At 38.4% G+C, this 23,211-nt stretch overlaps 1 protein-coding gene across 1 annotated transcript in view; it reads right to left on the bottom strand.

Moving 5' to 3' along the window:
- EBS1 (EMS-MUTAGENIZED BRI1 SUPPRESSOR 1) overlaps positions 1-23,211 on the bottom strand; it is a 70,795-nt gene that overhangs the window by 26,446 nt on the left and 21,138 nt on the right. The window contains exons 6-22 of the mRNA XM_089149390.1: positions 22,288-22,390; positions 22,061-22,173; positions 21,810-21,925; positions 19,212-19,269; positions 13,538-13,687; positions 13,328-13,430; positions 13,083-13,225; positions 9,843-9,911; positions 9,019-9,107; positions 8,568-8,730; positions 6,566-6,700; positions 6,238-6,343; positions 6,045-6,139; positions 5,842-5,954; positions 5,458-5,668; positions 5,086-5,154; positions 4,752-4,894 (exon numbers count right to left, since the gene is read on the bottom strand). Coding sequence (XP_089005516.1) covers positions 4,752-4,894; positions 5,086-5,154; positions 5,458-5,668; positions 5,842-5,954; positions 6,045-6,139; positions 6,238-6,343; positions 6,566-6,700; positions 8,568-8,730; positions 9,019-9,107; positions 9,843-9,911; positions 13,083-13,225; positions 13,328-13,430; positions 13,538-13,687; positions 19,212-19,269; positions 21,810-21,925; positions 22,061-22,173; positions 22,288-22,390 — 1,979 coding nt within the window. The remainder of the gene's footprint in view (positions 1-4,751; positions 4,895-5,085; positions 5,155-5,457; positions 5,669-5,841; positions 5,955-6,044; positions 6,140-6,237; positions 6,344-6,565; positions 6,701-8,567; positions 8,731-9,018; positions 9,108-9,842; positions 9,912-13,082; positions 13,226-13,327; positions 13,431-13,537; positions 13,688-19,211; positions 19,270-21,809; positions 21,926-22,060; positions 22,174-22,287; positions 22,391-23,211) is intronic.

Genomic DNA, 23,211 nt, shown 5'->3' with positions numbered 1-23,211 from the left:
GTGATCTGCTGCTTTCCAATCAACTGCTGTCAATTCCCTTCCCTTCCTAAGGAGTCACAATTTTCTGATTCCGTTCGTTGAAGAATCTATCCTAGAGAATTGATTCCCTAATGCTGCTTCATTTACTGAAGAATCTAACCTTGTTGTTGCTACTATGAATCAACTATGGTTCAAGAGCCATCCTTTGAAGCCCTTGAGTTCCTGAATGTTGATACATCTGCTACCTTACTCATCCTGAACATATCTCCACAACCTATCACCCTTGTTTGTAAGAAGTCATTTTATTGTTACCGCCGCCTGAGAAGACGACTAACGTCAGGCTCCCCTCGGTAGGGGCCACCTCCATCCTAGTGTTGCTCCTTTGCTATTAGATATGCTGGATCTTACTACAGATCAAAGCTTGCAAGTCACTACATCTTCTAAGGCTCATGCTCCACCTCCTCTCTCTCTCCACCCCCACAATTCTACCTCTTCCTTCTTTTCCTCAGCTGTCTATGTCCATAATCATGCTGATGATTGCCTCCCCACTTTGCTTGAACTTATCCTTTCTTAAAGGATAGTGTCATTGGCCAATCTTGGGGAGTTAGGGGTGATTTTAATGTTGCCCAGTTTTCTCACAAAAAATTGAGTGGCCACTCTCCAGACCTACAGCTTTGGCCTTCAGTGATTGTCTTGATGTCGTTGGGGTAAATGACCTTAGGTGGTCTGATTGTGCACTCATCTAGCTAAATCAAAGATTTAAGGACGACCGAATTGCCAACATATTGGACCTCCCTTGTCAATGAAGCTTTGCTTTATACCCTCCCTTCCTCTGATGCCTCCTTCCTTGCACCCTTGACTTGATCATAGGCCTTGCCATCTCTTCATCCAACATTTTCTCTCCTCCGGCCTTACATCCTTAAAATTCTTAGATATATGGGGTTCTCATTCTTCTTTCTCCCTTCTAATTGTGAAGGTGGGCCAAACTTGTCCATTCTTTCTTCATCCTCCCCTCTGTTCTGCCAAAAAGTATTACAACGCTAAATTGGCCCTCGAGACTTGGAACTTCTCGACTTTCGATAACATCACTTCCTTTGTGATCTCTTGTCAATCCAAGTTGGCTAGCACCCAATCTGGTTTTCAAGATAATCTCCTCAACAATTCCCTTGCTGAAGAAGAGAAAGCCTTCTCCATTGAGCTTCTCTCCCTCTCCTTGAGAAAATAAGCCTTCCTCCACCAAAGTATCGCATCAAATGGTTGAACTTTAACATTGTATACTTCCACTGATCTTCAAAAGGCAGCTCTCAACTTCAATTCTATCCCATCCCTTGTTGATGGAGGTGGTTCCATGCTCTCTGTTGTCCTATCTATTAAGCCCTAGTGGAGATCTCATCAATAAATTTGTCCCTTAATCCTTCTTTTGCTCCCCCAAGCCATCCCTTTAAATGACAAGATTCTTATAGTTGTCCTCTCCCAAAATTCCAATCCTGCTCTAGAGCATGATTACTATCGTATGGATTTCTTCTTGGTTAGTAAGGAGTAGGGATTGTCAAGGATGATCTTATCTTGACCATTAGAAGTTTCTTCCTTAATCCCTCTCAGTTCACTTCCATCAACCAAAACTCCCTTTGCCTCATCCTTAAGAAGGCAAGAAGGCAAGTGGTCTCCTCCCTCTCAAATTTTAGGCCCCTCACCCTTTCTATCTCCTCTACAAGTTCATCACCAAAGTCATTGCCAACCGCAACAAGATAGTCATCCCCCTCTCTGGTAGTCAGAACTAATCTACTTTCATATCAGGTAATGCATTGATAATAGTAAACTCTTCTGTGCAAAAGATCTTAGTGGCTTTAATCTTATTTCTCACACTCAGATGGCCTTCATAAAGATTGATATTATAAAGTTTCCAACCCCATTTGTTGGGGCTTCATCATTAACGTCCTAATTCATATGGTTTTTTCTTCAGTAATCGTTCAATGGAATCACTCTTGCATCTCCTCCCCTTTATTCTATTATTGTAAACGGGTCTCCTGCCAACTTATTTGCCACCTTTGTTAAAATTTGTCAAGAGCGCCCTCTCTCCCTTTCCTCTTCTCTCTCACTTTACAAGTCCTTTGTAGCAATATGAATCCAAAACTGACCAACATCACATATACCCCCTTCCCAAATGTGAGGTCCTTAAGCTCACTCTTCTTGCCTTTGCGGATGATCTATAATTTTGTCCAAGGCATTTACCTTCTCCATCTCTTTGATAGCTTCCTCCCTCAAGTTCTTTGAATCCCTTTTGGGCATTCAAATCAATCTTAAAAGGTCACATGTCTTCCTTGTTGGTGTCTTTGACTTGGTTAAGGCATCTCTTCTATAGTTAACAAGGTTCTCTCTTGGCTCTCTCCTTGTTGTCTATTTAGGTCTACCCTTAGCTTACAAGCCACCATTACACCCTATGCTGGACCGTATCTGTAAGAGGCTTCAAATTTGGAACCTTCGCGGGTTAAACAATCAAGTCCATCCTCCAATCCTCCTACATCTACTAGTGAGGATTTTTGCTCTCCTTAAATCCATAATCAACTCTATGGAGTCTCTTTTTTATGACTTCCTTCAGGAAGGAAAAGAGACCACCTGTTTTCTCCATCCCTTATGCTAGTCCTATACTCCTATGTTTGTCTCCCTAAATCCAAAGGAGGGCTAGGTATCTGCAGACTCAAGACTACCAAAATGCCACCTTAATCAAGCTCATTTGGAATATTTCTTCCATGGAGGATTTGTCTAGGTCAATTAGGCGTACTCTTATCTCCTCCAGTCTGACTCCTTTTGGACAGTTTGGATACCTTGTGACCCTTTTTGGGTCTGGACGAACCTTCTCCTCCTTTAATCCATTGCTGTTCCAACAATCTCTTTTAGAATATTTGATGACTTTTCGATCTCCTTCTAGCTTGACCCCTAGCATTCCTCGGTGTTCTTTAAACAATCGTAAGACCTCGTGCTATTTATGAGTCTAGGATCCCCAAAGACCCCCTCCTCTCAATCCACCAGGGCTGCTGGTCCCCCCCCCCCCCTTTATTAGCAGTTCTTGGTCATGTTTGAGCCTCTCTTCCCACTCTCCCCTCCAACACTACCTCATCAGACGTTGTGATTTAGCTTACTTTCTTTTGATTTAGCACTTCCCTAGCTTGGAACCTTGCCCTCTCTGCCAAATATCACCATCCCCTGGCATGGTTTAAAGGCATATCCCTCACCATGCCTTCCCCCCCTCCTCTTACATAGGACTCCCTTAACCTTTGCATTCCAACCCAAGCCTTTCTCCCTCATCATCGCATCCTTATCCCCTCCCTGTATCCTTCGCTGAAACAATGCTGAACACGTCAACCACCTCTTTTTTCCCTATCCCCTTGCTCATCTGGTTTGGCTTAGCTCAGCTGCTTCTATTTGGCCCCACTCTAGATGTACCAAGAGTTTGGCTTGGAAGTGGTTGTGGATTCTTAGACCCTTTGCAAGGAACTCTATCTGTGGTACTCTAGGTAATCTGGTTTTGGGGCGTCACTCTTGCACCTTTTGGAGGGAGTGGAACCTTTGGAGATGGGCCTCCAATTCTAGGACTCTAGACTTTATTTGGAGAAACATATGTTTTGATTTAAGTTCCCACATTCAGATGCTACCCCACCCCTACAATGAAAATACTCTTAAGGAACAGACATATTGTTGTTACATGGATTTTGAGGTTGTCTATTTTTTCTCCTCTTAGGCCCCCATGGACCCCCCCCCCCCCAAAAAAAAAAAAATTTAATAAAGGAAAAAGAAAAGGTTAGTTCAGGATATTTAATGGGTGAATAGAATTCTGTTTTGAGTTTATTTACTTTGTTCAGTCTTTTATTTGTCTCCCCCATCAATTAGATATGATTTGAGTGATGAACATGACTTATCTCTTAAGAGTTAGTGGCTTAGTGCTGTCGGGCAATGCATACGGGTTTGAAATCCCAAATTGATTCCTTCTCTTCTTCTTAAGAACATCTTCAAACATTCAAGTTGCTGTTCTGTTCAAGAAGATCTTCAACAGTAAGTTTGTGTCATCCCCATCACCATTCTTTTTTAAATCCTCTAGGCCACAACCCTAGCTTTTCCTCCATCTCTAGAAGTCATCCATAAATCACAAAACCTACATAGAACAATCCAACCACCAGAATATTACCATATTTGGATTAAACGACCCTCCTAGCCCCAGGAGAATATAATCCAGTCTTTGCCCTATTCTAATAATTAGAAAACCCAAATTCCTCCTTTCCTGAATCCTGAAAACCAAACCAAAATAAATTGTTGCTTCAGTTTGAGCAAGACACCGGGTTATTTCTGAAATCTGTTCTTGAGCCATTTCCTTCCCTCTTTCTTACCTGCATTTACTACCTCAATTTCAACTGCATCTCCTCTCCTTCCTTAAACACCCCCCCCCCCAAAAAGGTTCATGATCTTCACAGGTTTTTCTTCTCCTGTTTCCCCCTTTTCTAATCATCTTTTTATGTATATAAATGGCATGAGAAATGGTCAGCACTTAACCTTTGCCACCAAGTAATAGTTGTTTTATGTAATTAACAGAAAATACTATAGATGATTGAAATAAGAAATTTTTGAAAACGCACTAGGCAGAAGTAAAAATGGAATCGATGTTCATTGGCAGCATTCAAACATTACTTCCCACAAGCCAGTTCTCAGATGCCAGTACTTCCATGAGGTTATAGAAGGCTAAAGAAACAAAGGAGAAGATGAAGAAAAGAGATAACAACCTCGTTAGAGTGTCAGGGTCAACATCTTGCCAATCCACTTCTCCAATAATTTCCATGATGTGCTTTGTTCTTTGGTCAAACTCCAAAGATTCTAAGAGACCTAAATCATGACTTACAAAGGTTCTCCCAGCGAGAGACATTACCTGTAATACGTTAAGACAAGATAGTTGAGAGCTAGATTCACAATTATGGGAAGAACCAGTGAATGGAGAGATCCAAAGGCATGAAGAGAAAAACACATCACAGGTTAGCAGAATCAATTTAGTTAAGCAATCAAAAGTGGCATTCTTAAGACACCCTAACATGACTTCAAAATAATTACAAGAAAACTCACTCTTCCATTAGTAATGACTGCGCTAGAACCCATTTCAAGGCCTAGTTTCCCATACAGAAAATGAGAGACCTGCATTATAATTGTAAATTAGTCACAATCCTGTATTTAAAATTGGAAAAGATGTACTTAAAAATTAATAAAGAAGGAAACAATAAAATAGCAGTTGATCAAATCAATGAGTTCCCCAACAATGAATTTCAAAGTATATATGTTGAGCAGCAGAGTAAAGAAGCAGAGTTATTATCAGTACAACAGCATATACATTAAGTTTAACTACACTATACAAATACAAATGGGGTCATCATGGACTAGTAAATAGTAAGCTATGCACTTTGGAATGTAGTCTTGCATAGGAATAAAAATTCTATATACCTTATCCAGGTGATGTTTCAGTCTGTCCCTTGACAAATCAGAAAGTGCAGTTCTGTAAGCCTCAGATGGCAATCCAATCTTCTCAGCTAACTGACAAACTTTTTCCATAAATGTGACTGCACTTTCAGCCTCAAATGAAGAACTAAGGATATATTGCTTTTCATAAAAGGAACACAGCTGATCCAAAAATTCCAACACATTCCCTCTGTAACTGCATCACATCATCAGACCAACAAGCTAGAACCATGATGCATAAAATTCCAGTTTTATGAACTTGTATATATAATTCTACTCAATTAACTCAAATAGATATAAAAGCAAATGGAAATAAGGGGACCTGCTAGCCACATGAAATATGCCATAAAGAGTATTAGAATGACTGACCTAAATGAGGAAGCTGTGTACTCAAACACCCTGATAAAAAGTAGATCTATGGATTGGTCGCCACTATTGGAAGTGAATATTACACCCACGCGGGATCTTTTTGAGCCTTCCATCTGCAGAATAATAGAAATATTTAACTAGGAAGAATATACACAAAGGCATTCAGAAAGCAAATTACAAATGCTAAGGGATAAACTAATAACCAAGTATTGTATTCCTTCACGAATTAACATCAGTCCATCCCTTGATGAGGCATTAACGGCAAGGAGATGAGTGACTGGCTTTAACTCATCCACAGCTGGAACAATAGATGGGTCATAAGTATTACTCATTAAAATCCAACCATTGAGTGTCCCTTACCATGAAATATTTAGCTAGAAAGAATTAGCCGCTTACTTCCAGGAGAATGCAAATAATTGATATCATTAAACGCGGAATCATTTCCGAGAACTGAAGCAGAGAGTGATACGAACTTCTTCTGGTCCTTACCTTCTCCAATTATCTACCATCAACAAAGAAAACTGGACAGTAAAACTACTATGTAAGGATATAACTATTAGAAAGCACAAAAACTACAACCAAACCCTCTACCTCAACAAGAAAAGAAAAACGGGAAAAAAGAAAAAAAAAAAAAAAAAGAGAGAGACAGAGAAGCATCTGTGTGCAGAACAAAAATAAACTAACAAAATAAAGCATATCCAAGACTTCATGATATCAAAGTTACCTGAGGGTTATAGCGATGATAACTATTTTCTGAGAGAAATTTATCAAGCACATCTGTGTGTGAATTTATATGTCCAAAGTAAACTTGTTCTTGAATTTTTGGCAGCTCCTCATTGATAGCATTAATAACAGCCTCCTGAAAACAAGGCAATCCATAACCTATTTGACAACATCTAATGCTAACGGGTCAACAGTTCAATCATGTTCAATCAGTTCAATAATTTAACTATTTGATAACAGTATGTTTTGGGGAAAATGAAAGTAGGATTGTTAGCATAAGCATGAAAAATAACATATGAAGAAAATAATCAATGAGCAGGATAAAGAGAACTACAGGAAGAAATCTAAATGTACTCAATCCAACATGTGGTCAACTCTTCACCACAAGGACAATGAATAATATGAGGGAGAGGAGCCAAGATCAAACAATCACTTCAGCTAAACTGAATCCTGGAAAAAGGAGAAAGAGAAGGGAGGATAAGAAAGAAAAATTAACTCAGTATAGATAGTAAGTTTCATTCAAGACCCAATCAACAGAAAAATATTCTTAATTAGTGCAATGTTTTAGCACTGGCCCTATTTACCCTATCCCCTGAATAGACATGAACCAGTTCTCCCTCAATGCTTGGAAATCTCAGATCTTGCTCTCCATCAAGAACCCTTGGTAAACAGGACATCTCCTCCTTCTGGTAATGATAATTTATTCAGGGTGGGAAAGAAAACTCGTGCACTGGGCTGCATAATAGTTTGTTCATGCCCTGAGAAAGAAAATCAGCCAGCTAACTATACAAAGGAATTAGCTCCTTACCTTAGATATGATAATGTGACCTGAAGATTTGATGCAGACCTTGGACATGAGAAAGAAGACTAGCTATAAAAAGTAGCTTCTGGGCTGATTGTCTGTGCCTTAAACGCTATACAGTAGTTCGTTGTTCGCAGGGGCTATCCTATTTTGTCTAGGAGCCTCTTCAAAGAAAAAGAAAACATCATCTCCAATTAGCCCAAGTTTGGTGAAGTTCTGGCATGATCTCTACCCCAGTGACATCTGTTCGGGTTTCATTGCTATTTAGATGTTCTGCAGCAACCTATCATCATCCTACAGTATAGGGATTCTCAGTTGAACTCCTACATTACCACCCCAAAGAGGGTTTGGCAGCCAGAGGTGCAGGTATTCTCTAATTTATCAATAAGCTTGCCACAAAACAGGAGTATTTGGGTAGATGGGTCTTTCTTGGCCTCTGAACAATAATTCCTTCTCGAATAATACATTTTTTTTGTATATCGAGAACACCAAATTCTCGCTCAATTTTATTTGGTTCAAGGGCCGCATCCCCTGTCATAGCTTCACAATCCTGCTGTGTCCGTACACAGTCTTTCCTTATCCGTCTTAAGACTCCAGTCCCCACCCCTGCCTTTCTGGAACAGCCTTTGAAGATTTAGATCACTTTTCTTCAAATGCATATTTTCCTCCACTATTTGTTATGGTTAAGATGAGTGATCTTTTCCTCCTGCAGAGAATGAATCTGGATAGACGTGTCCTTTGGTGGGAAATCCTGCTGTGATAACGTGGGTAAATAAACTTTTGGTGCTGCCACCTCTCATATATGGATTGAGCAATAAGCACAACCTTGAAGCAGGACATACATCAAGGACCTACAAGAAAATCTAGAAGACTAGAATGCCATTATGTTTGAAGTTAACATTAAGATTTCTTGGTCCCCAGGTCGATGTTTCAACTCCACCTGAATAGGTTGATTGTTAACTGCTAGGGAACTCCTATTTTTAAAACCAAGCCCAATAGTCTCCTCTTCCCCTGGGTGAGATGTTGGGAGTGGATTGAGGGTTAAAAGCTGAGTTTGTTTTGTTGTGTATTATCTTTCCTCTTTTGGGAATGTTTTTATTTTCTACCCAAAAGAATACAGTAGTTATAAACAAATTTTCAAAGATTCAGCAAAAAAGCAGACAAAAAAAAAGAGTAAGTTAGCATAAAGCTTCCAGCATACCTCATTGGACTCAAAGATGAGCCCATTCATCAAAAGGCAACACTGCAGCCTAGACAAGCCAAGCTTATAAACAGAAAGAGAACCTTCTTTCGCCTTTTCTTTGAATGTCAAGTCCTTTTCGAGTTGTAGTAAGGTATCTTGAGGCGGAGATTTTGCATTTGCTCTGTGAAAATAGCAACATATGCATCAATGACAAAAAATAAATAAGTAAATATAGCCCGGAGGGAGGGGAGGGGAGGGGAAGGGCAAGAGGTAACCTCAGTTGAACAAATCAAGAAATGTGAATATGATAGGGGAGAACAAAACATCTACTGAAGAAAGCAACAAATGTATAAACTATGTTTAATAATTTTCAATATGCAATACAAATGTTTCCTCATCTAATATGAAAGAATCTCTTGCCATCTACGGCTAGTTTTAATTAATTAACCTTGCTGATCATTTAACTTACAGCAGTGCTTCTACAAATGCTCCTTCCACATGATGCACTTCAAGAGTTTCTTCACTAGGATCTTCTGATACTCCCCATAATTTTTTTATCTATCAAGTAAGAGATAGTATCATTGTAATAGGAAGATTAACCAACATCAAGTAATCAAAAAACAAAATAAGTCAAATCATGCCATCAAAATAAAAATAAAGTTTATTATGGATAGGAGCTACCCCCAGTCAACTCTAATATGGTCATTCCTTATATATCCTTCCTGGGGTTGCCACACATTATCTCAACATCCCATCACAGCAACACTTATTTTATTCATATGACATATCTTGACTGCCCAACATTGTATACCATGCATAATAGCATGTTGTTTAGCAGTCAAAAGAAATTTCCTTACAAAATTTAAAGGAATATATTGATCACACAGACCTCTAGATAACCTCTAGATATCTACAATAATCATAGTGGAATCTCCTTTTCATCAACTTTCACCACCTTATTATCCATCCTAGTGTAGCTAAAGTTATAGGCCATACATTCCATCTTAGTCCTACTTAATTTTTTTTAAGTCAGACGTTGATCTTCATAGCTCCAACTTAATGTTCACCCATGCTTTGCAATCATCCACCCAAACAAACCATTGTGTTTGCAGTGCCTAGGCAATCCTAGACCTTGTTGGCGCAAAAATCAAGGCAACACCGAGAAGGCGCTTACATGCTCGGGTAATAGCTAGGAACAAAACCACTGCACTGAATATCTGAAACCTGATAAAACTTTATAATGTTATGATAAACACTGTTAATCAGAAAAAGCCAAAATATAGAAGTACTTACATTGCTCAAAAACTGGAAAGCCACGCGTGCCCCATGGTTCTCTTCGATATAAATAAAAAGACGTATAACCTGAAGACAACAAAATTGATGTATGTGTGATAACAATATTTCAACTCCAAAAGAATACAGGGACATGAAATAATCAGAAAGAAGCACAGCTAAGCCTACCAGACATTAAATCAAACGGGGGATATAACATTCAAAAACAAAGGGGCTATTTTGCAATGTCTAGTAGGCATGATTAGCTTTGTATGTGAATCCCACCTCCCCTTCCGTTTCTATATAATAAAATGAAATCACAAAGGAAGAAGGAAAAAAAATATCTGACCAGTTGGCAACCCACTCTATATTGTAGGAATGGTAATTTATTTAACTTTCACTTTCCGATGTCAAATACAAGTCCAGTCTTCAACCCAAAAGCAACTAAATAAGAAATGATATAGTTTTAAGTTTCTGTAACAGATTAGGTTAGAAAGACTATTGGAAGGGAAGGGTCCAACATTGTCTACTTCATGTAGCTCAGGTTTTCCTAATTACCTGGGCTATCCTCTTTCTACCTACTTAAATTTCTTTTTCATTTTCAATCCACACTTTCCTCATCTCATTTCATCTCTTTATTATTATTATTTTTTTAATGCCCTTACCTGCATTTCCCCTTGTCTGGTTCTCCATTCTCCCTACTTTGCTTGAAAGGACCCATGCAACCAGATCCATTTAGTTGGAAACTTGGAACAAGGCAGAGTTGTTGCTGTTGTTGTTATCATCATCAATATTGTACCTGATCAGGTTGGATAAGGCTGAGTTTGCTCTTGTTGCCGAACAAAGGACAATAATATGTTTTATTCTAAATTATAGGGACTGATCTTTCGCATGAATCATGATATAATAATTCAATCACTTCAAATGGAATTTAATTAATGTCTTATGGTCATAGAGTGAGATCCTGGAAGAAGAAAAAAAACCCAAAAAATGCACTGTCACTCCAAGTCTCAAGATTTTGGTTTTATCTACCTCAAGATGAGTTTTCAAGCTACAAAGACTGAGGGGTCAATTACAGTTGATCCATCCACTTAGCGACGTGTACAAGTGAAATGCACCTCTTCAAAAACTGCCAATTTAAAGCAAGCCATGGGCCTTGACCTGAGAAGATGAGCTTAGTTTCCGTTAAAACAAAATCTATCTATGGTAACGTAGGCCATTCAAAGTTTGTGTACATGATGCAGATCCAGCCCCTAATTAGTGCCCTCAGGCTTGCTGCCAAGCCCATAGAAGCCCTTAGGCATGCTGCCCAGCAGCACTGCAAGTCATCATTGTTTTACCACAGATTTTGTTTTTTCCAGTGTTAGTAAATTCAAGCGCAGCTTAGTAATTCTGCCCAATCATAAGGGGATCCTAGTCCTTTATATCTTTACCTAAGATGGTCTCTTAATTCAACAAAAAGTCCATTGATTTGAGTCCATTAAGACCTACTTAGTTGCTGTTTATGATTCCTAGTCTAAGTCTGTTTTAGAGTCCTAATCCAAATAGGACCCCTTTCACATTATTATGAATAGACCCCGTCAATGTGAGGCTCTACAGTTCAGAAATATATGACTTTTGCTCTTGCGCTCTCCAGTCACTTCTTTGTCTTTGCTGCTGCAATTACTGGGTTAGTCAATTTTGGTCGGAGAAGGTTCAAGAATTGAGAAACCCTAAGGTTCTAGGTGAAGCCAGGCCAAGATCCTTGCTGTGGCTGAATTGACAGCCTACAAACTTCATCTCCATTCAATCCAAAGCTTCACACTCCCACATCCAAGTGTCATTCAGCCTACATCCCATCCCCCTTTCCTATCACCTTTTTTATTTTCACGACTTCTCAGATTTTCCAAGACACTCAAATTTCAAGGTCAGATCTACATCAATGTAACCATTACTCTATCCTGAACTTTAGGTGCATCATTCCCCCAACTCAAGTACCCTTCAATCCTAGTTCCCTAAAACCACAAACACAAAAACCCCATATCTTCCCATTTAGACATCCAAATCCAACCAAACATGGAGGATATATCCCTGAGAATATATCCCTATATACCCACCAACTTTGAGCCTATCTTGACACCTATAGGCCGTAGCTCCCCCTAAATCCCTAACTCTAAGGATTAATCCCATATCAAGAAACCCTATATTATCGATTAACATCAACCCTAACCATTCCATGAAACCTCTTTATTTCTTATTACACAACCCCACAACACCATTTCATCACTAAGCTAAATAAGCCCTCAATATATGGATAATCCCCTAGAAGTCATTCCATACCCCATTTTAAGTACTAAAAAAAAATAAAATAAAATAAAACCACTACCAAAGCTTGACCTATTTTGTCCACGAGTTGGTTCAAATTAGAATCTTGGAAGAAGTGCCTTCTAATTGATCATCAATCAATCTATAACTACACCAATGCATTAACATTTTCTCTTTCAACATTAGCTCCTTCACCTTACAGTCATAGGCAAATCCTGAGATCTAAAGGCTGTAATTATACGCCAAATATGAATCCTCCTTTCTTCCACACAAGGTTTTACTTTCTCCCCATTCCCTCCACGGAAAGTTCCTAACACCATCCTACACCAGCAAATTGAATAACCAAAAGGATACAAGTAATATTGAACTACAGTAGATTACAACACACACACACACACACACACACACACACACACACACACACAACAAAATAAATAGAAAAGAAAAGAAAGAAAGAAAGAGAGAGAGAGAGAGAGAGAGAGAGAGAGAGAGAGAGAGAGAGAAAAGAAAAGCTGAGTAGCAATCTATAACACTTTCCCAAAGATAAAACATCACTTCCTGAGAACAAAATTGCAATCTATTGATGAAAACAAAAATTCATCTCGCTTTTCAAACATTATCACTTGTATGGCTGTAGGGAAATGAGTGTAATGTTTGGGAGATAGCGGTGTTGTTTTCACGTTTTTTCACCCCTCCAAAACCTGTTTCCTTTAAATCTGAGGAGACTGCCCCACTTTCACTGGGTACATTGCTCATGAGCACAAAATCTACCACAGCCGTTGCTTTAGAGAAAACAAACCCCACCCCCCCCCCCCAAAAAAAAAAAAAAAACCTTGCCAGCCATAAGCTACTGATGTGGAAAAAAATAACAAACTACGAATAATGATTACTTGTACACAATCTAAATCTCAGAAAGAACAATGAAACGAAAAACAACAAACTAAAATTGCAAATTACCAAATGGGATATATCCTCCTCTGTGTGAATCTCCGCTTCTTCACCAGCATTCTCTTCAATCTCCTTGATAAACTTTGATGAATAAAGTAGTACTCCAAATCTTACAGGAAAATAGTTCTCGTACATGGATATAATCATGTCAACTGACTACAATACAGAAGAAAAAGAAAGAAAATCCTGATAAACCCCGGAAAAAAATATCAAAACATTTCCAGCATAGGTACCAACTGGGTTGAAATGTAAACTTGCCTCAAGTCCACAAATTGAAGCAGGATCAAGTACATAAACAGCATAGAATAGATTTTTGCGGATATAACGTAGCTGGCCAGGAAATGTTGGCATCAAAAGCTTCAAACAGAATAACAGAACCATGTTAAGCAAAAATATAAATAAACCATCTAGTATGAGTGTCTATAATGAAAATTGAATAACCTTTGTACAGAAAAATGACCTACATCATTTAAGTTGCTCCGCCATCTCTTGTATATTGCATCCTCCTCCAAGTTGTTGAGGTAATGGACATGGGCAGATCGAAAATCAACACGGAATGTATTTGATTCAGGAGGCACAGTAGAAAGCAGCTTCCTAATAGTGCTCTGAGGAATCTGGAAATATTTCAAGGGTATAACAATTAAATTCCTCAACTCTAACATGCAAACTTGCTGCAACAATCCATATTACATGGATGAAAAGTCAAACAATATAATAGTAAATGACATAGTTCACTACCCAGCAGTTTGCTAGTGATGGACAAATGGATTATACACAGGTTATGGCCCAACTAAATTATCTAAGTTTGTACAGCGAGGCAATCCTATCCCCATTCTGGGAAATACACGAAAAATGTGAACCCTACCCAAGCATTATCTTTTCAATTATCCAATGGTTTTTTAATCAAAGAAATACCAAGTAAATTCTGGACAGCCATATCAACAACATAAGCTGGGTGCTCATATTTCCCATGCTTTTGGAAAAGAATCATCTCTACAATCTTCATCAGACTGGCGTGATTTGGAATCATATTCTATCTATAAGTATCATGGTTCAAGTTTTGATCTAGATGGACCGAAATTTCAGTTAAATCTCAGTTTATCAAGAAACTGAAACAAAACCATGGGTTATTTGAAAAAGTCGCAGGTTTCGACAAGTTTCGACAATATCTCAAAAATCTCAGTAGTTTCAGCCGATATTTGTCAAAATTTGGTTCTTTCCCAATAAACTCCCAGTTATGATCAACTCCAACAGACTTAATTTCAGCACTTTCAGATAGTTTCAACCACTTTCAGTAGTTTTGATGGTTTTGACCAGTTATGACCAGCCCATTACATGTCGACTTTTAAGTTTTAACCCATTAAAATTGTCAGGTTTTGACATGCTTTCGAGTCTTTCAACCCATCTCGGTTTATGGTCGGCCATAATTAGCCTCGAAACCAAAATTGACCCTTGATGAGTATAAAACCCTACTATAAATAATGAAACTGTAAATTCTTTCTGGTCTTCAGAATGTCCTAGACTCCAGGAAGGATCACATTTCACCAAGACAAAATCACACAGGTCCATCTCTTCATTGGACAAGGTCACGAAAGAATTTTGTAGTCCTTCTATCAATGAGACCAAGATCTCTCATGGGTGATGAACATAAATTATTCAGAGGCCAGGACCTTCCTAGAATTCTGCTACATTATATATTGTTCCCGCATACTGAATCATCCAAATGACAACTTTAATGGTGCATATCATGCTTGTGCTCTCCATAAAAATGAAATGAGTTTCCCCCCTAAAATTCATCCATGAAAAGTGTTGTTTTGGCCTCCCACTGTAAAATTCCTACACGTGCATGTCAAATTTCAGGGAACATCTCAACCATTGGGCTCACCTGAAGAATCTATTCCCCTTGGATTTTCAGCTGTCATACTAGATGATGCATGGATGACCATCTTTTTACCAGTCAAACCAACAAATGATAAGGACCAGGCTGTCTGGTCATCATAGTTGTCACCGTCAAATGTCACCCAAGCAACCAGGCTCTTTCTTAGGGACAAATCACCGGACACCTTGACAACACTAATGTAGTTCTAAATTGGTACGAGACCAACAAAAAGCCAATAACGAGAAACCGCTATAAACAGGATAATTTGGCCAGATCAAAAATAGGTACTTTTGGTCAATTTAGAGCTACAGTTATTGAAATTGGAAAGTCAGGGTTCAATGATAGGGTTTTGGTCAGTTGATAAGTGAAGGTCTTGCTAAGTTTTAATAGAAAAAGTAGGCTGGAATGAACTGGGAGCATTTCTTAGGGTTATGGTTCTTGAAAAGATGAAGATGAAAGAAGAATCTAGGGTTTAGAATGGTCAGACGGAGCCACGGAGATGCAGACAGGATAATTACCTGTATAGAGAGGGGCGAGTGCGATCCAAATATGAGAGGGCTACAGATTGTTGGTCGGGTATACGATGATTTTAGGGTGTGGAAAAGAGGATCAGGAATTGGGAATTCTTGGGTTTGAGCGTACAGAGGATTAGAGGAAGATTAATTGAGGTTGAAGATTATTGAGACTTCCTGCTATCAAATCTTGGACTGCAACTTTTTTGAATGCAGAAACTTGAACGACATGAACAATGCACAAAAAAGACCAAAAGGGCTTCACACCACATGGTTCTCAATCAGATCAAACACCATTACTTCAAACAACCAGCCAGGGTTTGCACAGCAAGGATTGAACCAGATCAAACACCAACCCCGCAGTCTCACCAGACTTGAAAATTTTCTCAACCAAGAAGAGGAGAATAGCAGCAGAAAGCTTTCCAGTAATATCAAAATACATGTCCAGCGCCTAGCCGCCTACCTCCTACACTGAAAACAAAAGGCCTTAACCTTTAACCACTTAGGCTAACTAAATTGACTGGGAAATTGGAAAAACAAAGGAAACAAATACAAATAAGAGTGGATCTAACCCAACCCCATCAAAGCACTTACTAACAAATTACCTGCAACTTAATAGAACCAAGAAGAATCAGTTGGATTGAACTAACCCAAAACAAGAGAGATCAACAAGGAGAAACGAATTCAACCTAATCACAACTTAATGGGGTCTGCTATATGGTTCCAACAAAACAAGGTAAGAAGAAGGCAGTAAGGGATTAGAAAAAGGAGGGTGTGAGATAAGCATAGAAGAAAATTCGACCGAAATTTCAAAATTTTTGAAATTTCGGTGGAAATGTTTGCATTTATCAAAAACGAAACAAAATTCCAATTATTTCCGAAAAGTGTCAAATTTCGACTGAATTTCAGAAATTTCGATCATTTCGGAGGTTTCGACAGAAATTCCGACCATCTCAACCGAATTTTCGACCATTTCAACATTCTAGCTTGTTTTTCCTAAGTTTTTGTTGATTTCTATCCCATTTTCACCTAATTTTCATGACTCCTTTGCCTTCAAACACCTCTTTTGCTCATTTTTTGCCTCCAAACACCTCCTATGCCACAACAACTACAAAGGAAACTCCGGCAACAATAGAATGTGAAGCATAAGCCATACCCAACAGTTCCAAACTTCCCCCTTTTTATCTTTGTTTTGTTCATGCCTTAAATGATCTTGTATTGCCTTGAAATTAATATATGTTTAGCCTAGGACTATGATCTATAATTCTGTTTTGTTAAACTTATATTTTTATTATTTGCTACAATTTTTTCATTTTCTGATTTTAATAATTATTTTCTAAAATTATGTATTTTTATTTTATGTATATATGATATATAGGCTTCAACTTAATATATGTGAGACACCATCACTTGATCTAGTCGGTCATTTTATTTAGTTGACTTGTTGTATATGTAACCATTATACCAAACAATTCATGTATGTTGATGATTACATGCCTATATGCAATACAGTTTGCACTTGTTGAAACCAGTCATTTGTTAGTATACTTGAATGATAAATTTTCAATGGTTTTTTTTTAGCAAAATACTAGTTCCATTGTGTTTATTATTATGTTTGAAATAGGTAGTATGCAAAAACCCAAATCATTTTGAGTCCATATGAGGCCCGAAATTGAAGTTTCAATTTCCAAGAAAAAATATTCACTTTTGGTTGGTGCCTTTTGCAAGGTCGAAATTCCTGTTTCGGTCGAATTTTCTTCCTTGCTCATGATGTGGGCCCCACCTGGCTGTAGAAACTAGGTTTGTGACAATAGACTCCTTACTAGAGTGTCCTTAGTCCTAATGTTGAACATCACCATACAACCTCACATGACTCTCGAAAAAGCTTGTGATTGACTCGAGCAACTCCCAAGTCAGCTCTAATACATTTGTTCCTTGCTTAGTCCTTTCTACATTTTCTGTACAACCATCTTAACATCCTCATCTCCCGCCACATACGACTTTTCAATGTGAAACTTCTTTACCAACCAACATGCTCAATTTCCATAGCAGACAGGGCAAAGGTCAACCTTGCCATTAGTAAACGGATTAGCAGGAAAGAAGGGCACTGGGAATGAAGGCCATCTAAGCCGGCTATGAAGGCTCTAGCCATGGACATTAAGGCTATACGCACTAATGGCAATGAAGGCAGGATAGGATAAGCAGGTAAGAATCAAATCCTTGCTTTCATTAACTAGCGAGCGAACCTGACATTGATTGCACTAGTACATAAGCCAGATCAACTGGATCAGCTGAAAAGCAGCTGAAGGTGAAAAGAACACTAAGTTCTGTCACTTGATTGTCATGCAGAGAAAAAGAAGAAGCCACAAATGGAGAAAAGTAGGAGGAAAATTCTTGGGTGGAAGATCGGGAGAGAATCAAAGCCGGAGCTGTGGAGTTATTTCAACTTCTTTTCGGATTCCCATGTTAAAGATGAGTGATCTACGACCAGCAAGTTGATTCTCCCATTTCATTACTAAATCAGACAAGGCAACTCTGACCTGACAGCCCTTCCAAGTTCCAACGCCGAGACTTGGCTTTACACCTTTTGGTCTTTCTTTTCTCGTTTTAGTAAAAGGCGTCCGGCCGCTGCAAGGCTATCTTTAATTCCAATTTTCAATTATGGAAATGCATTCCTCTGTATTCTATTGTGCTGAGCAAACGGATAAAGCCCAGGATGGGAAGTAGCATCTCTTTCGGAATTGAATCGGGAAGTACAACAATTCTATAGAACTTTTGTTTGACATGTTAGTCACACAGCAATTTGGATACAGTCTTCCACGTCATCCATCCCACTATAATTCGCTGAGAAACATCATCTTCTAAGTCATCTTCTTTACATTGATCCAAACATCTAAAACAATTGCTTTGTGGTATCTTTCTCAATTTCACACCATGTAAGCATCCTTCATGGTATGAACCCAATTAAACATCATATACTCCATCTTCACTCCACTTATCTTAAGGCCACTTGTTACAAAATAACTTAAGTAAGCCACGTAAAGAGACGAACTAACAAATCCTGTGTGCAGACTTATTACCATCCTTTATGCCCATGAAAGTGACCTACCATATTGGAAACCCATGGGTTCAAAGGCCCAACCTCCATACCCAACCTTAGACTCATTCCTAAGCGAAGAAGCCCAGTTTGGTAATGAATCTGCAGTAGATACTACCCAATTTTAGGTTGATTTATGTTTACTGTTTTGGTTTTCACAGATATTCTTATGTTACATTCTATGTTCTGTTTGTTTTAATGTTGGTTTTCAAATATTAAGTCATTATAAGCATAGTCATAACACAATTGACATGGTTTTTATATGGCATATAATAATAATGTTAAAAAATTGCACACCTTAGGCGAAAACTACTTCAACGGCTTTGGTATCTATTGGTCATGACAACTACACCGGTCACATCTTAAACAAGCTCAATCATATGGTCCACCACTTAGTTCTAACTTTCAATATATTTATCAAGATTAATTTAGGGATTGTTCTATCAGTCAGTTTAAATTAACATACAAGTTGGAGGCAAGGCTAGTAAGGTGCACACAAAGTTTTAACTAATTGATATGCAATGAGGTAGCTGAAGATGTCCAGAGGTACCCATGTAGAGATTCCTCTCCCTCTCAACTCCAGCTATAAAACATATAAAGAATCAGTCAAACTTCAAGTAGCTTGAGAAACAGAGAACACAAGGATTCACCTTCAACATAGAGAACTGATCAGCCAGTGACAGCTCTTGATGAACCAAATCCATCAACCTAATGGAAAAGAAAAGGTGAGAACATCAAATACAGTGTACCCTTTGATAATTGATGATACAACAAACTGAAAAATCACAAGTCAACAAGATTACACCTGCAGCTATGTCAGACAAAAAAATTACTAATCACATCAATCAAGCACTCTTAAGACTTCTCAGGAAAAGTTCACCCAGTCGTCAAGGGACACCCCACCTTACAAACATTCAAAGCATCATAAAATAGTAACTCATTTCCATGTAGAAAGACATAATCTCAGTAGAAGGTTACTACCAATCAACCGCATAACATTCTAAGCTTACAGCAGAAGGAAAAAAAGCCAATGAACAAGTGTAATGACCTTATTTTAAAAATCCCAGATAACCTCCATGTTTACAGACTTTACAGAACTTTTTAAATTTATAATCGCAGGTAAGAAATAAGACTGAATAATCGCAAACAAGTACTGATTTAAGTGGATCTTAAGGAATTTGAATTCTGTATGCATAAGGATGTCCAATTTGTCGGTTTATGAGAACAAAACCTCCAGATATTCTAAACGTAGCTGGATTTTTTGAGTCCACAAGGATCTGAAAATACATCCCCCTTTGATATTGACCAACTTTCCATTTCCATACGACTTGAATAAAAAGGCTAGGAAAGTCTAACCAGCAGTATTATGTCACACACTTATTGTACGCAAAATGCGATACAGTTTCATATACAATGGAAAAAAGAACTGGCCCATTTTCTTGTCAAAAACAGTTGAACTAATCTGATACATCAGGGCAAGCCTATTTAAGCATGATTGCACATATTCAATCCATTGGGCTGGAGATGGGGGAACTAGAAATGGTAGTTCCATTGTGTCAAGCAGCATACTTTATCCTTGCCCATATATAACCTACTCTAGTATTTCACACGTATTTTAGTACTAGAGACCACAAGATTCAATAAATGTAATCAAAATGTGTATGAAAGATCCAAGATATCTAAATACTGAATCTTGAAGGCAAACAAATATTTGTTTGCCTAATTTTGTGAAAATTGAAAGGAAGTTACTTTCAAATTCAAATCTTGCATAAACCTTGACTCAAATCCAACAAAGGATCGAGGTAAGACCGTAAATGTCTTTTGCTACTCCGGAATTAATTCATACACCCAAAGATTGAGGGGGGGGTGTGGAACTGAATTTCCAATGATTGACAGATTTCGATTTAGACATAGGTCAGCATCAAATTTTCAGGTCAAAACCACTACAGCTCAGGTGATATGAGCATTTTCTACTTAATATACCTATTTGTAATGTTTCACCAAATCCACCTTAAGTTTTTGTCATTTTGCAATCTCAACTGAAATTTCAGCTGAAAGCCATGCATTCTTTGTGATTCTCTTTTCAAGCCTGGTCAAAACCAATGCACTTGCTCAAAGTTTCGGTTTCAACCAAAACATTGAACCATGACTAAGGTGACACTGTTGATTAAAGAGGATTTTCGGATGTTGTGTAAATGAACTCAAATAAATGCAAGTCTTCTAGATTTGGTAGAAACAGACAACTTGACTTTCTTTTACATTCTTAGTAGTTAGTATACAGAACCATCTAAAACTGCATCTCCTCACATTTAACAAGGAACTGTGCATCATTATAGGCCCGGCCCCAACCATCTTAAAACGCAAAACAAAACTATATGGGGGCAAACAACCAAAACCAAAACGCCACCACCCTCCCCCAAAAACCACAGCAACGGCCCCCCCCCCCCCCCCCCCCCCAGCGGGGGGGGAAAATAACAAACCCCCTTCAAAGAACTCCTCAAACAAATTAGACCCTTGGTTGCAGTAACTTTTTGATACACAGAACCATGAGAGCCTAACAAGTGAGAAGTTGTTTCAGATGGACAAACTAATCATAATAATGGAAGACAGAAATCAAGAATCATGAAAGGCACCTTGCAATATGAACAAATGTCGATTCAGTGGTGCAACACTATTGATCATTTTCCCAAAATGTAGGGATTACTATCATAGTTTTAGAAACATGAACCCCTACTTCCTGATTATGGTTTCCCAAAATATTTGTACTCTAGATGAATTTGGGCAAGTCGATGTTTTCCCCACTTGGACGTTGGACCTTAAATTTAAGTAGCATAATTCATTAATGCAACTCATCTTAAAGTTACCCAATGTTGGTATAACAATTGTAGTTCTTGAAACATGAAGAAACCCATACCACAGTTTCCTTAAACGTTGCAGCCAATGGAAGTAATTTTTCAAATAACCCTTCACCACCTCTTTTTTGATAAATTTCACCGAGTGACAAGTTGCTGTTTCTTTCTGACTTGGTCCTTTAACTGAAGTAGCATAATCTTTTGAGTTCATCACATATTCCACAGAACATCATCCCCCAAGAAATCTAATATAACAGAACACACAGCAGTACCAAGCACATAATGGAGGTTCAAAAAGCAGAGAAAGTACACGCACCCAACTAAGCATACTGACCTAATGATTAGAAGAAGCAATCTAAGAAATGAGTAATAACAAGATGGAGTGAAAATCATTACAGATAAAGGTCAATATCTTCGATATTGATCAAAGCACCATTCAGAGCCATTAAGGATTTGCCGGCTGGGATCATTCGCTGGTTTGCTATTATTTCATCTTTAATTGAAGTATTGAGCTGCAAATATTTACATGAACGGGGATTACTTGAATAGACAGTGCTAATCAATAACCACAATCACAGTTGATAAATGTAAATGAATGATTCTTCAGGTTTCCCAGATATGTCTGATGTTTATTACGTAATGCTCACCTTCATGCGAGACAAAGAAGAAACAACACTAGGAAAGTTTTGGCTAATTTCCAACATGGACTGCAATGGATCAGACGCATGAACAATCCTTTGGGCAGTTTGATGTCCTAAATCTGTCAAAATGTAATTCAGTTACCAGCTAAGCATCAACCGAAGAGTTACAACATGGAAATTGGTGATATTACACAAAGCAAAATATTATTGCGTTAAAACATCATGTCCCGTACCCTTTAATTCCCAAATATCAAGAGTATCTGATTCAGACATTGATGATGATAACATATAATCCCTAAAAGCCATTATTTCAGAGGCCAGCTCAGGTTTACGTTCCTGCACTCATACAAAGACAAAAAGATCCCCATAAACTCAAGTGCTCAATAATGACAAAATGAATTTAACTACAAAGGGGTACTACTCATGGATGCACAATACAGCGTATATAAAGCATAAAGCACAATGTCCATAAGAGAGTCACGATTCACCTATGTACCATTATGACAGCGCAAAACATAACCTAATGGAGGAAGGGAAAATCAAGCCAGAAAGAAAAGATATCCTCCTCTAAGAGCACCATCGTGCCAATGATCACACCATACTTACAGACAATGTTCTCTCCCAAAAGGACATAGAGGAGGACATTTCTCAGAGAATTAATAATGAAGTGGAGAGATGCATACAGAGAGCTATGTGACTGACAGGTTCCTTTAAAGCTCAAAGAGAAGTTCTATTGGGACAGTAGTGCGACAGCCTATGATTCAAGAAGCAAAATGTTGGGCAGTTAAGAATTGTCATTTCAGAAGCTGGGTGGCAGAGATGAGAATGTTAATGATTAAGATGGAAACTGGGGCAAATCTATGAGGGGCAAAGTGAGGGACAAATGTAAAAAACCTGACTTGGGATTTACCCTGATGAATGACAAGCTTTAAGAGAGTGTTTGAGGTGGTCTAGTCATGTCCAGAGGAGGCCCAAGGACACCCCAGTCATAAAGAGTGACATGATCCTGAAAGGAGGAGCTAAGAGAGTAATGGGCAGGCCGAAACTTGATATAAGTTTCAATCAAGATGGGCTGAAGTTTTGGTCAAATCTTGGTTTCCCAAGAAACCAAGACGAGACAATGGGTTAGTAAGAGTCCCTGTTTTAACAGGTTGTGA

Source organism: Hakea prostrata, chromosome 3 (assembly GCF_041222555.1).
Source record: "Hakea prostrata isolate BN-2017 chromosome 3, UWA_Hpros_2, whole genome shotgun sequence".
Lineage (NCBI taxonomy): Eukaryota > Viridiplantae > Streptophyta > Magnoliopsida > Proteales > Proteaceae > Hakea > Hakea prostrata.
Note: the sequence above shows the minus strand (reverse complement) of the source record. Positions and strands in the feature narration are given on the sequence as shown.